This window comes from Mus caroli, chromosome 17 (assembly GCF_900094665.2).
Source record: "Mus caroli chromosome 17, CAROLI_EIJ_v1.1, whole genome shotgun sequence".
NCBI classification, from domain to species: domain Eukaryota; kingdom Metazoa; phylum Chordata; class Mammalia; order Rodentia; family Muridae; genus Mus; species Mus caroli.
Genome location: NC_034586.1, coordinates 50,086,508 through 50,098,642, shown reverse-complemented (window position 1 = coordinate 50,098,642; position 12,135 = coordinate 50,086,508). Strand labels below are relative to the sequence as shown.

Genomic DNA, 12,135 nt, shown 5'->3' with positions numbered 1-12,135 from the left:
CTACAAAGGGAGTTCCAGGACAGCCAGAGAAACCCTGTCTCAAAACAAAAAACAACAAAACAAACCAAAACAAAACCAACCAAACAAACCAACAACAACAACAACAAAGATCCTATCTAAACAAACCCCCCAACCAACTAAGCAGTACCACTGACACTGTGAGAGCTGAGTGTGGTGCCACACCTCAGGAGGATAAGGCCAAACTGCTGTGAGTTCCAGGCCTGCTTGTGCTACAGAAACCCTGTACCAAAAAACAAAACAAATAAAAATACACTTAAATATAAAATTTTCAGTTGGCTTCTGTTTTTTTGGGGGGAGGAGGGAATAAACTTATTTTCCTGCTCGTTTTATTAAGGTATTGCAGTGAAAGTGAATGTTGTTGACATGGTATGCCATGGGCAATGTCATGTAAAGATCCCCATAGCCTTAGGCTCAGAGGAACAGCAAAGTCTACCTTGCAGTACTGAGTATAAGCTTTGACAGTGTGTGTAGAAAATCCCATCACAGTTTGTTCCCTTTGGGATTTTTATAGTCTGAGAACTGTTCCCATACAGGCATTTCTGTTTTGAAGATTAGCTAAACCTGTCTCCTTGATCCAGTTGTATACAGAAACCTTTGTTTATGTGTATGCAATAACTTCTACTCCTTGATCTGCTGTATGCAATAACTCCACTTCCTTGTTCAACTCTATAATAAATATGCTGAGCTTCTGGGGGTGCTGTGATTTTTTTCTCTAGAGTTCACCCTCCAACAAATCTCAGCTATTTCTGTGTGTCCATAATCTGTTTTGTCATTTCCTCACTGCCCCAGCCAGCAAAGACAGAGCACAGTTATGACTGAGGAACAAAAGTTAAATGTACTTCAACAAAAAAAGACAGTTTGATACATGTATATACTGTTTGACAATTAAATCAAACTATCATGTGTTATCTATAAATGAAAAATAATTTTAGGGCAGGCAAATGGCTCAGTGGGTTAAAAAAAACACATGATGACCTGAGTTTGAGCTCTGAAAACACTGTGTAAGGAGAGTCAGCTCCAGAAAGTTCTTCTAAGGCTGTGACCAGTTCCTCATGCTGTGGTGACCCCCAAACCATAAAATTATCTTAGTGCTACTTTATAGCTATAATTTTGCTCCTGTTATGAATCATAACATACATATCTGACATATAGATATTTGATATGTGCAACCTCTGTGAAAGGGCCGTTTGACCTCCCAAAGAGGTCTTGACCCACAGGTTGAGAACCGCTGGTCTAAATAAAGTATGGGCCAAAGGTTCTTTCTTCTGGAAGAGCAACCATCTCTCCAGCCCCTACTTAATCAAAAATTTTAAATCAAATACTAATCAGGTGTCATCCAAAACATTATTATATAACATTAACAATGCTAAAAATTACTCAGCAACAATTACACTGGTATTTGTTTAGCAGACAATTTATTCTGTGTCTAGAGATTTAATTTCACATAAGAGGAAAATTAACATGTGACTTCCCTAACTTAATGAAAGTAGTATGCACTGGAGGATTAAAGATAGAAATATTGTGTTAGCCGGGCGTGTCACACGCCTTAATCTCAGCACTTGGGAGGCAGAGGCAGGCGGATTTCTGAGTTTGAGACCAGCCTAGTCTACAAAGTGAGTTCCAGGACAGCCAGGGCTACACAGAGAAACCCTGTCTCAAAAAACCAAAATTAAAAAAAAAAAAAAAAAAATTGTGTTAAAAATTGCTGAGGCCTAGAGACATACCTTAGTTTTGCTTTCCTAGCATGCACAAAACCCTGGGTTTCAAACCTAACACCACAAACACCACAAACATGGGTTTTCGTGGCCCACCTGTAATCTCAACATTCAGGAGGTAGAAGACCAATATTCAAGTCATCCATAACTACCTAGCTTCAGTTCTAAGCCAGCCTAGGTTGTATAAATCCTATCTTATTAATGTCCCACTCATATCTCACTCTCCCAAAAAACCTATGAAATAAAGCTCTGCTAGGTTTGATAAGCCAACATGTATGGTAACTAAATCTGTAACCACCATACTTGGTAGGCCAAGGAATGCCAAGAGTTCACAGTAAACATGGGATATAGGGCAAGACCTTGTCTTAAAAGGAAGACTTTCCTATCTAAATAAAACAAGGTTTCAATTTTGTAGTTTGTTTTTCCTCCTATTAAATATTGTTTGAGCAAAAAAACCATGCTGGGCTGGATTACATCTGTAATTAGAAGAATTAGGAGGTGGAGGCATGCCAGTGAGAAATTCACAGGAATTTCAGAATAGTTCATGGTATACTGTTTAAACAAAACACCAAAATAATGTATATTTTAAAGTTTGAGGTCTCCTAAAACTTTTTTCTTCCCTGCATGATCAATTTAGTTATTCAAAATCACATTTAGAATATTAATGTATGATTCAGTTAAATGATTAAAAAGAAAATAAGAATCTCACCCCCAATGGTACTCTCTTGAAATTCATGAAATTGGCCTTTCACAAAGCGAAGAACCAGGCTTGATTTGCCAACAGCAGACTCTCCTAGAAGGACCAGTTTGAACTGGCATATTTTATTTCCAGTATTTGGCCCGTTGGGTCTTGTTGCTCCTCGATTAGCCATGTCCAAATTTTAAAGAAGTCCCTAATTTCAGATTCCTAAATGAACTTCCAGGATGCAAGGCATCAATTTTGTTTTCTTTCTGGAGAAATTACCTGTGGAGACATAAATAATAACTAAGTAAATAAATCAAAACTAAGTAAATCAGTAGTCACTTTAGTAAGTTTACTCACTGTATTATAATAACCAACTAACTATAGACAGCCAGTATCATTTTGTTTATTTTGCCACCTTTCAAGAGAAATAATGGCACACAATTTGAGCCTAAAATCACCTCAAGTTAACCTTCAAAAAGACTGTGAGAAATCTAAAGGAAGAGAAAAAAAATGCTTGGAAGAAGAGAAAGTAATGGAATATGTGAAAGCAGAAGGTAAGATAATCTACAGAAGAAAGGGGTAAGAGAGGAAGACAAAGAACAGCAGTGGGGGCCACGCAAGGAAGGACAAAATTTAATGACACAAATGAAAATGTCATCCATTAGCCACCTCTCTCTATATTAACCAAGACAAAGGAAAAAGGGAAAGATGTAAGCTTTCAGTAGGGTGTGGTGGCCAACAGCAGTGCCAAACTTGGGAAGGCTGAGGCAGGACTCAAAGCCATGGATAACAAGTTAAGACCTGATTCCAAAACTAAACAGAGACTAACCTTCAACAATTTGACTTTGGAGCTGGGGACTGAAGATTGTTCGCCCAGCAAACAGCGAACTCTAGGTCCAAAACAAACAAACAAACAAACAAATGACTTGACGAGTTAGTATTCTACACACTTAATATAGTCAGTCAATATTATCAAGCACTATTACAATTCTTATAAACAAGAAAACAGGTACTGAAAGTTTAAGTAACTTCACTGAGATCACACAGTGACAAAGCAATCTGAGATGTCAATCAAGAATTCAGATTCTAGCCGGGCGAGGTGGCGCACGCCTTTAATCCCAGCACTCAGGAGGCAGAGGCAGGNAAATGTGTAACTCTAAGCTACTGGGCTAATGTCATATGTTTCTGGAAAAATGCTAAAACTATGTGTTTGAGCCGGGCCCGGTGGCGCACGCCTTTAATCCCAGCACTCAGGAGGCAGAGGCAGGTGGATTTCTGAGTTTGAGGCCAGCCTGGTCTACAGAGTGAGTTCCAGGACACCAGGGCTACACAGAGAAACCCTGTCTCAAAAAACAAAACAAAAGTCAGATTCTAGGTACTGGAGAGATGGCACCTTAGTAGGAGTACTCCAATTCTAGGTGACTAGGGCTCAATTTATAGGGTGATTCATAACCACCCATAACACCAGCTTCAGGTGATCTGACATCCTCCTCAGGCCTTTTGGGCCAAACATTCATAAGTACATACCCATAGACATATAAACTAAAACCAAAATCTTTAAAGGAAGAAAGAATAGAAAGACAGACAGACAGAAAAGAAAAATTACGTTCTAATGTCATAATACTTAAAAGTTATTGAATGGAAAGATTCTAGAACAAGTCTAGAGTTTACTATCTGAAGACTTCCATTAAGTGATACATTTTTCATTTAATAGTAATTCCCAAACACCAAATAATTTTTAACTCCCATGACCGTGTACCTAGCTGATAATAATTTCTCTATTTGGTATGATTAGGAGTGACTTATTTACTTACAGTAATTTGGGGACAGTTTTGAGGCTAAGGATATATAATATATATTATTTTCTGTTTTGCAATGTATTTGGAAAAAGCTGGTCTGAGTGACAGTCCTCTCCCCTCCTGTTTAGACAGGGTGTCAAAGTAACATTGAATGGCTTCTTCAGGCTCTTAAGATGTACACCCAGACATCTAGTTTTGGTAGAACTGGGAACTATTTGAAACACCCTTTCAGCTTATTCACAAGTCAACCTTAATATTTTACTCCAACCTCTTATCAATGTATGGAACCTAGATGGGGGTAAGCCTGTAATCCCAGTACTCAGAGAACTGGAGGAAGGAGGGCTATGAAATCCTTCTAAGGCTAGCCCAGGCTACATAAAAATTTTGTTTAAAAAAAGGAGGAAGAGAAAGATCACTGGGTAAAGCACTTGAAATATAAGCTTAGATTTGGATTCTGGGAACCACATATGGTGAAAAGGTGAGGACCAAGGTTGTCCCTTTGATCTCCACGAAAATGCTGTGAAATGCACATTCCTTCACACAGGAACCATGCAAACATCACACACATATACTAAATGTGGGTTATAAGCTTATCAAAAACAAAATATACTAAGGATTTTCTTCCTAAAAAAATTTCTTTGACCAAAAGCTACATTTAATTTATACTTAATTATAGAAATTTGTATTTCCTATAAAATTTGAATTAATACATGGAACACTTGATAATGACAAATTCATTAATAAATATATCCATAAGATCTCTGTGTTATCTGTTTGTTGTTTTAAGACAAGGGCTCTCTGTTTAGCCATGGCTGTCCCTGAACTCAGAGATCAATCAGTCCATCTGCCTTTGCCTCCTAAGTTCTCTAATTAAAGGTATGCCACACCAAGCCCAGCTCCGTTTTTAAAATACCACCTCCTAGCCTAATCTAGTTACTAGCTTTGAAGAGTTCCTATCTTTACCAATAAATAACAACACATTTACAGATGAAATGTTTGAGCTGCTTCTAACCAACAGCACATAAATAAAACTACCATTTCATCCTGGCATGATGGAGCTTGTCTGTGGTCCTAGAACTGGAGAAGCTGAGACAGAAGCATGCCAGTCAGAAATATTTAGCAAGGCTTGTCTCAAAACAACAGACACATTGGGCCAAGATTTTAATTCTAGCACTCCAGGGCCAGAAAAAGGTGGATGAATCGCTGTGTGTTCCAAGTTAGCCTGGTCTGCAAAGCATGTTTCAAGTCACCCAGAACTATACTGTGAGAGCTTGTCAAATGTAATTAAGCAAAATTCCCATTTCTCCCCAATCCATAAAACAAACCAGATTCTGAAGTCTAGTCTCAGCTATGCCAATCTAAGTTTTAATTTTCAAATTTTCTATATTCATTATACCCTAACATTGCACAGCAACTGTAAGAATTAAGTAAGACAACATATCTAGTCTCTGATACAGTGCTTACTAAGTACACAGTGTTTTTAACTGGCAATTAAAATGGCCTCTTGGTGAATTAATTAGTTAATTAATTAATGCTTGTAGACCAACAGACTTCATACAGACTGAAAAAGGCACCAACATACCTTCAGCTTAAATGTTTCTCAATTGTCCCTTACCTATAAAACAGTAAATGACTTATCCTGGACAAAACTTGTTCTGTATGCCTATGGTACTTCCAAAATCTCAGGGAAAACATCGATTCTCACAGAAAAATACAAACAAAATTTTGTACTTAGTTTTTAAAAACTGTTTCCTGCCCCACATCCCGATCACATTTTTGAGGGACAGGGACTTGTCGCCTAGGCAAGCAGAGGATAGGTTACGGATGGCCTGGACTCCTGATCCTACCTCAGCTTCCAGAGTGCTGGGATGACAGGTGGGGTTGCCTTCGTAGTCAGTGTCTTTTCAAGTGCAAAGCGACTAAATCTTTTACTTCCAAAGACCTCAAACGGAAATAAGCCCGATTATAAACCTACACAGATTGAACATGGTATTAATGTTAAGTGCGAGGGCTGGGGGTGCTTCAGTGAAGCTACTGCTCAGTGCACAGAGGTTCTGCACTTATAACTTGTACTTTTTATTCCGTCAAAGAAAACTTTCGCATAATATGCATCTCCAATCTTTAAAATAGTTATTTTATACAGTTAGGAAGTCTTTGATTAAAAAAAATTGTACTGAGCCCTTAAATTGTACCAGGCACTGCTGTGCTGCCTACTTTGTTCACAACCCTACGGGTTCAAATTTTACATTAAGAACGATTCTGGGCAGGCCTCAACAGTTTTTTTGTTTTTTAAATTAGTTACGTGCAAGGCAACTGATTCAGAACTTTAAATCCATTTCGGCGAGGTAAAAACTAATATGCCAAGTGTGACAGAGCTTTAAACTTCTGGAGGCGTTAGGATGTTAACCTGCTCGCACCTTAGCCTCCCGGCCCCGGCTTCCCACCTCCCACGGAAGGGACCAGAGGATCCCACTACTAGCACAGCCCGGCCAAGCCGGTCAGAGGTAGGCGGAGCTCCCCAATCCCCACCTGCTGGAGGCCTGGGTTCCTGTCTGGAAGAAGCCAAGAATCAAGCCGGGGTGCCGGGGCCAGGAGCTCCGCTGGGCCTGGTGGGCGCGCTCCTGAGCCACCCCCGTCACCCCGGATGCGATCCGGCTCGGTAGCCGGGACAGAGCTCCAAGGACCGGGCTGGAGACCGCCAGGGCCCCAGGCTCTTTCCACGGCGCCATCTTGTGAAGGGAAGAGGTGCCACCCGCCGCTCCCTCCGCGGATTCCCCGCGTCCCAGGCTCCGAAGCTGCTAGAAGAATGAGTCACTAGCGCTGAGGGCCCGCGGCGGCTTGAAGGCCCCAGGCCCGGCCCGGGATCACTGGGACCCGCCCCGACGGCGGCTTACCTGGGCCGCGTCTCCCGGCAGCGAGGCCACGCACGGCCCGGCCCGGCCCGGAGATCGGATGCGCCGCGGCTGCAGCGGCGGCGTCGACTGCTCGCTCCTTCTTCTCAGCCTGGCCGGCGCGGGACTCCGAGCGCCGCCCGCCGTGCCGCCGCCCCTGCCGGGCTGCGTCTCCGCCTCTCCGTTCCGCCTTCCTTTCTCCTCCTCCTCCAGAGTCGCCGCGCTCGAGTTCGGAGGACTTCTTCCTCGTCGTCGTCGTCGTCGTTCTCCTCCTCCTCCTCCCTCCGTCTCCTCCCCTCAGACCGCCCCGGCTCCTCACGAACCAAAACACAAACACTTGGGCTCCAGCGCAGGAACTGCTTCCGCCGGCTCCGCCACGTAGCCGCACGCAGCGGAGAACGCCGTGACGTCACTTCCGACGCTGCCCCTCCCAGGAGGCCGGCGCAGCTTCCTAAGGGGGCGGGGTCGGAGTCACGTGACACCCCCGGGTGAGCTAAGGGAGAATAGTCCCGCCCTCTCTAACGCCTCCTTGATCTGAACCGACATCTTTGGGCTCCGGCTGCAAGGCGAGGCAGAAGCATCAGGAATGAAGAGGGGGGCGTGGGGTTGCATGACGCGTCTTCTCCAGTTCCCTGAGGCCAGACCTACTCACTTCCTTGTTCTGCCTTCCTCTACGGGCCCCGGGGCTCCACCCTCAGTACCACCATTGTTATCTGGGCGGAGGCGCTCTAAGCCCGCGGGTTGGGAACCCGAGGGGCGTGGGCCAGACCTGCGTTTTATGGGTCTCTTCGGAGCTGACAGGGTCCCCATTGCCATTGTCAGCCTGGGTTGTCTTCCCATTGCGGCGATTTTCGGTCTGATGGTTCACTCACAGGCCTCTCACACCACTTCAGCAGCTCAGTAAAGGGGTTTAGGCGAGCGAGGGCTCGTGTAACCCTGGAAATGCCCTGCTCTTCCGAGAATGGGCGTGTCTGTGATCTCGGAGAGAATTAAGACCCTTAAATTCAAAAGCTGCCTTTAGATAGCAAACCTCAAAAGAATGACTTGCTTTTATTGAGAGTTTACCTGTGTGTGGGTTTTTTTTTTTTAAGTGAAAAGGGGGAAATCCTAATAGCGTTTTTATTTGGAATTCCCAGTTGAACTAAGCAGTAAACACTTTGGAGTGTCCTGAAACATATAGCTGATAAAAGGATCACACACACCCATACACACACACACACACACACACACACACCCATGGATAAGCACAGTTGATCCGCCAGGAGTCCTGGCATATTTGTGGAATGAATGAGGGAGGCAAATAATTTGCCCACGATCACAGGTTAGATATAGTCTAGCCTGCAGCCGGATCCATAACACTAGTTCTTAAGATTCCAATGAACAGCAGCCCAAGATGTTTATGGCCGCCCACAGCACACCTATTTAAGACGTTCCCTTGATCCCCATAGGTCCAAATACTCCACTCCCCTAAATTCTGGCACTGGTTTCTATCAAAAGAGTCATTCCTCATCTCTGTCAGAAAGGATCTGTGGTGCCTATTAGCATACCAAAACACATGGCTGGTCTTCTGACTTACACAGTACCTGTGGCTCTTCTCAGTTCTTCCTACCCCACTTCCTACCCTAAACTTTTCCAAGTCATGAGCTTCCCTCTTCTAATTTCTCATTCCCATATAACCTTACTATTTGGCCCATTCTCTCTCTCTCTCCTTCCTGCTCCCCTCTCCTGTGGTCTCCTTTGCCCACACTCTTTGTCTTCCTGTCCCACTACCCCACCCCACCCCATGGCCATGTCCAGTCTACAGTTTTCTCTCCCAGCTCTGGATTTTTCCAGATGCCTCTGGCTGTACTTTCCCTCATACCTACAACAAAAACCTTTCTTCCCTTCAAACAAACATGCCTTTGAGTAGTCGTGTCCTCAGTTTATACATCTGGCACTACAAACCTCTTTTATACACAAACCACATGGACATGAATGTTTTAATCAAATCCACCCAATTTCCTTTTCCCCCAAATACTCTCATATTCCATCATGACCTTTTCTCCTTAACTTCAAGTACTCTTTGTTTAAAATCATTTTTAAATTTGATTTTATGTTTATGAATGTTTTCTTGAATATATGTCTATACCATATGGCTCTCAGAAGAGGGTGTCCTGCCCTCTTAGGTAGAAGTATCCTTTATTTACCTGAAGTAATTGCTGTCTCTGCATACTGCCACAGTCTGCTAATCTAGGACTGGTCCTGGAAGTTTCTAGCCTCTGTACAATCTAATCTAGGCCTAGAATGCCTTCAAGCTCCGAGGTTCCAGCTCAAACTCCTCTTCAAGCTAATTCAACCTGGCTTCTCACTCGGCCTTTGACTTTTTGCTCTGCTTGGCCTCAAACTAATTCAGGCAGTATGTTCTAATCTTCTGGCTCCTCATTTTCTGGTGGGTTCTGTCTTACCTGTGCCTAGCTTGCTCTCTCTTCAGTCTTTCTCTCTAAAACTTTCCCAGTACAACTGCCTCCTTTCTCTCTGCACTGTCCATCCCAAGTAGCCTCTCTTTCTTCTCATGAGAGTTGAGCATACCCTGTTCTGTCATATCTTTCTCTGATTTGTCACTTTGTCTGCCATTCAATTAGATATCGCTTTCAAACATGTGCACTTCCTTCTACAAACTAATTTTATTCTCATTGTTTGGGATTAAAGGTGGATACTAAGGGCATGTCTGTATTCTAGCCAGAGGGATTAAAGTAGTATATGCTAAGGGGGAACCATACCACAACTAGAGACAGGTTTATCCAGTAAACAACAGAATCTCAGGGTTCACAGTATAATCAAATATTCTGCAACACGAGTAGAATACTTAGAACTGGAATTAACAAGCCTCAAAGAAACATGGCTAACTGTGGTGCTTATTAGCATCCCCCAGTGTAAGATTGGCCTTCAGGCTCACTCAGTACTATGGCTCCTCTCAGCTCTTCTTACCCTGCCTGCTCCCCTAAACCTCTCCATTCCCTGGGCTTTGTTTTTCTTCCCTTAGCTTTTGGTTCCTATATAATCCTGCCATTGCGGCCGTAACTCTCTCTTGTTCTTCTGCTCTTGGCTCTTGATCTGCTTGCTCTCTCTCCTCTTCCTCCCCCTCCCCCCCTCTCTTTCTCTCCTCTCATGGTTCAGTTAAGGCGATTGGCCACGTTTAGTCCACTACTTTCTCTTCCTGCTCTGGACTCCTTTGGATGTCCCTGGCTGTACTCTTCTCAACCACACTTTGGAAATATTAATGTCTTCCTTTCAGTCATCAGGAGGGACATATATAACACTCTCCACCCCCAAGGGGCTCAGCCTCTCCTAATCGAACCAAGCTGCTGATTTGACTCTCCTGTGGTATGTATAGATTATTTGTTTCTTCTGGCTTCTGCTACTCACCATATTTGACTCTAAATTCTAGAATCCACTTCCTCAGCTACTTCTTTGCTCCCCCTGCTCTAACCCTTTGTCTCTCCTCTCCTCACCTACTTGGTAAAGGTCTTCTTAGTCTCTCGGGTCCCTGGAACCTGCTTTGCTTTGTTGGGCACCTGTCACCCAGGCATCTCTCTACTAAGCCACTTATTTGTCGGCCTCAATTGGAAGGTTCCCTTTCCCCAAAAGCCTTTCCCAGTCCACATCTTTAGCTGTTTTCTCTCCTGTTCTAACCATTTGACTCTCCTTCTCTACTGTATATCACTCTGGAGCTGCCTGCTTTGTCTCTGTTGGACTACTATAAAAGATACACCCATGTGCCAGAAAGCTCCTCTATCATGTGGAAAGTGACACTTCTCCTCTGTGATTTGGAACATTTCTCTCTGACAGCTCTCTCAGTCCACTTGTTGATGTGCCTGATTGAAATTCTTGTCACCACACCACTTCCCTTCCTCTGTTCCATTTGCTCTCAGTTCCTTCCTGAAGCTACCCTGCCTTCCCCTAGGAGCTGAAGTCAGTAGTTTCTCTATGTTCTCCAGAGCCTGCTCCTAGTGGAGGTCCTGCTTGTGACTCCTTCCTTTCCTCCTCCCCATCAGAGCTACTTGCTCTCTTTCTTTCTCCTTCTACCTTCCTGGGCCTACATATTGTCACCCTGTTTTTTTCCTCATTTCCCCCAGGAACTGTCTGGTGAGTCCCACCGCTTCCCTATACCCCTCTGGGCCTCTAAAATATTAGAACCCTCCCTCTGGCAGAGTTTCTGTCTGTGACCCTGTCCTTTCTGTCCCTTAGCACCCTCCCAGAGTTTCTTCAGCTTCTCTATGGCCTCCTGGGCCTGAATGATACTGAAATCCACCCTCTGGAGGAGTTCCTGCTTGCAGCCCTGTCCCTTATGGTGACCCTGTTGTCGATCAGCTCCCTCTTGCAGCTTACTGGAACCCTCTGTTGGGCAGAGTTTAGTTTCGACTCTTTCTCCTTTCCTTTTCAGACTCAATTTTCTCCTCAGACTGAGAAATTTCATTAAAGCCTTGCTGTATTACTGAAAGCAGTTTGGCATTAGCACAGCTTGCCCAATGGCCAAAAATGGCACACTTGAGTCCCAAATTCTGTCATACTGTAATAACTTCTGCCACTGCACAAATGACACCCAAATCTCTTATAGCTAAACTTTATTTGCTTTACTTCCAAAAGTTTTTATCTCTGAGCTTTTCTACTTTGTACTGCTCTCAAGAAATTTATTTCTTCTTTTTCTTTTTTTGGTTTTTCGAGACAGAGTTTCTCTGTGTAGCCCTGGCTGTCCTGGAACTCACTCTGTAGACCAGGCTGGCCTTGAACTCAGAAATCTGCCTTCCTCTGCCTTCCAAGTGCTAGGATTAAAGGTGTGCACCACCACTGCCCGGGTACAAGTTTTTTTCTTATAGACTTCTTTTAAAACTATATTCATTGGGTTTATAAATCCTAGGATAAAGAGTTTACACAATAGTTTAAAAAATTTCTTGCCGGGCAGTGGTGGCGCACGCCTTTAATCCCAGCACTCGGGAGGCAGAGGCAGGCAGATTTCTGAGTTCAAGGCCAGCCTGGTCTACAGA

At 43.7% G+C, this 12,135-nt stretch overlaps 1 protein-coding gene across 4 annotated transcripts in view; it reads right to left on the bottom strand.

Moving 5' to 3' along the window:
• The window catches only part of Rab5a (RAB5A, member RAS oncogene family), a 27,012-nt gene extending 19,505 nt beyond the window's left edge, over window positions 1–7,507 (bottom strand). The window contains exons 1-4 of one of the 4 annotated variants that reach the window (XM_029471313.1): window positions 7,115–7,507; window positions 6,068–6,191; window positions 3,251–3,311; window positions 2,446–2,700 (exon numbers count right to left, since the gene is read on the bottom strand). In XM_029471313.1, the coding sequence (XP_029327173.1) occupies window positions 2,446–2,608 (163 nt within the window). In that variant the 5' untranslated portion in view covers window positions 2,609–2,700; window positions 3,251–3,311; window positions 6,068–6,191; window positions 7,115–7,507. The remainder of the gene's footprint in view (window positions 1–2,445; window positions 2,701–3,250; window positions 3,312–6,067; window positions 6,192–7,114) is intronic. The other 3 variants (XM_021186477.2, XM_021186478.2, XM_021186476.2) reach the window with 3 other exon arrangements.
• Window positions 7,508–12,135: the final 4,628 nt, after the last annotated feature.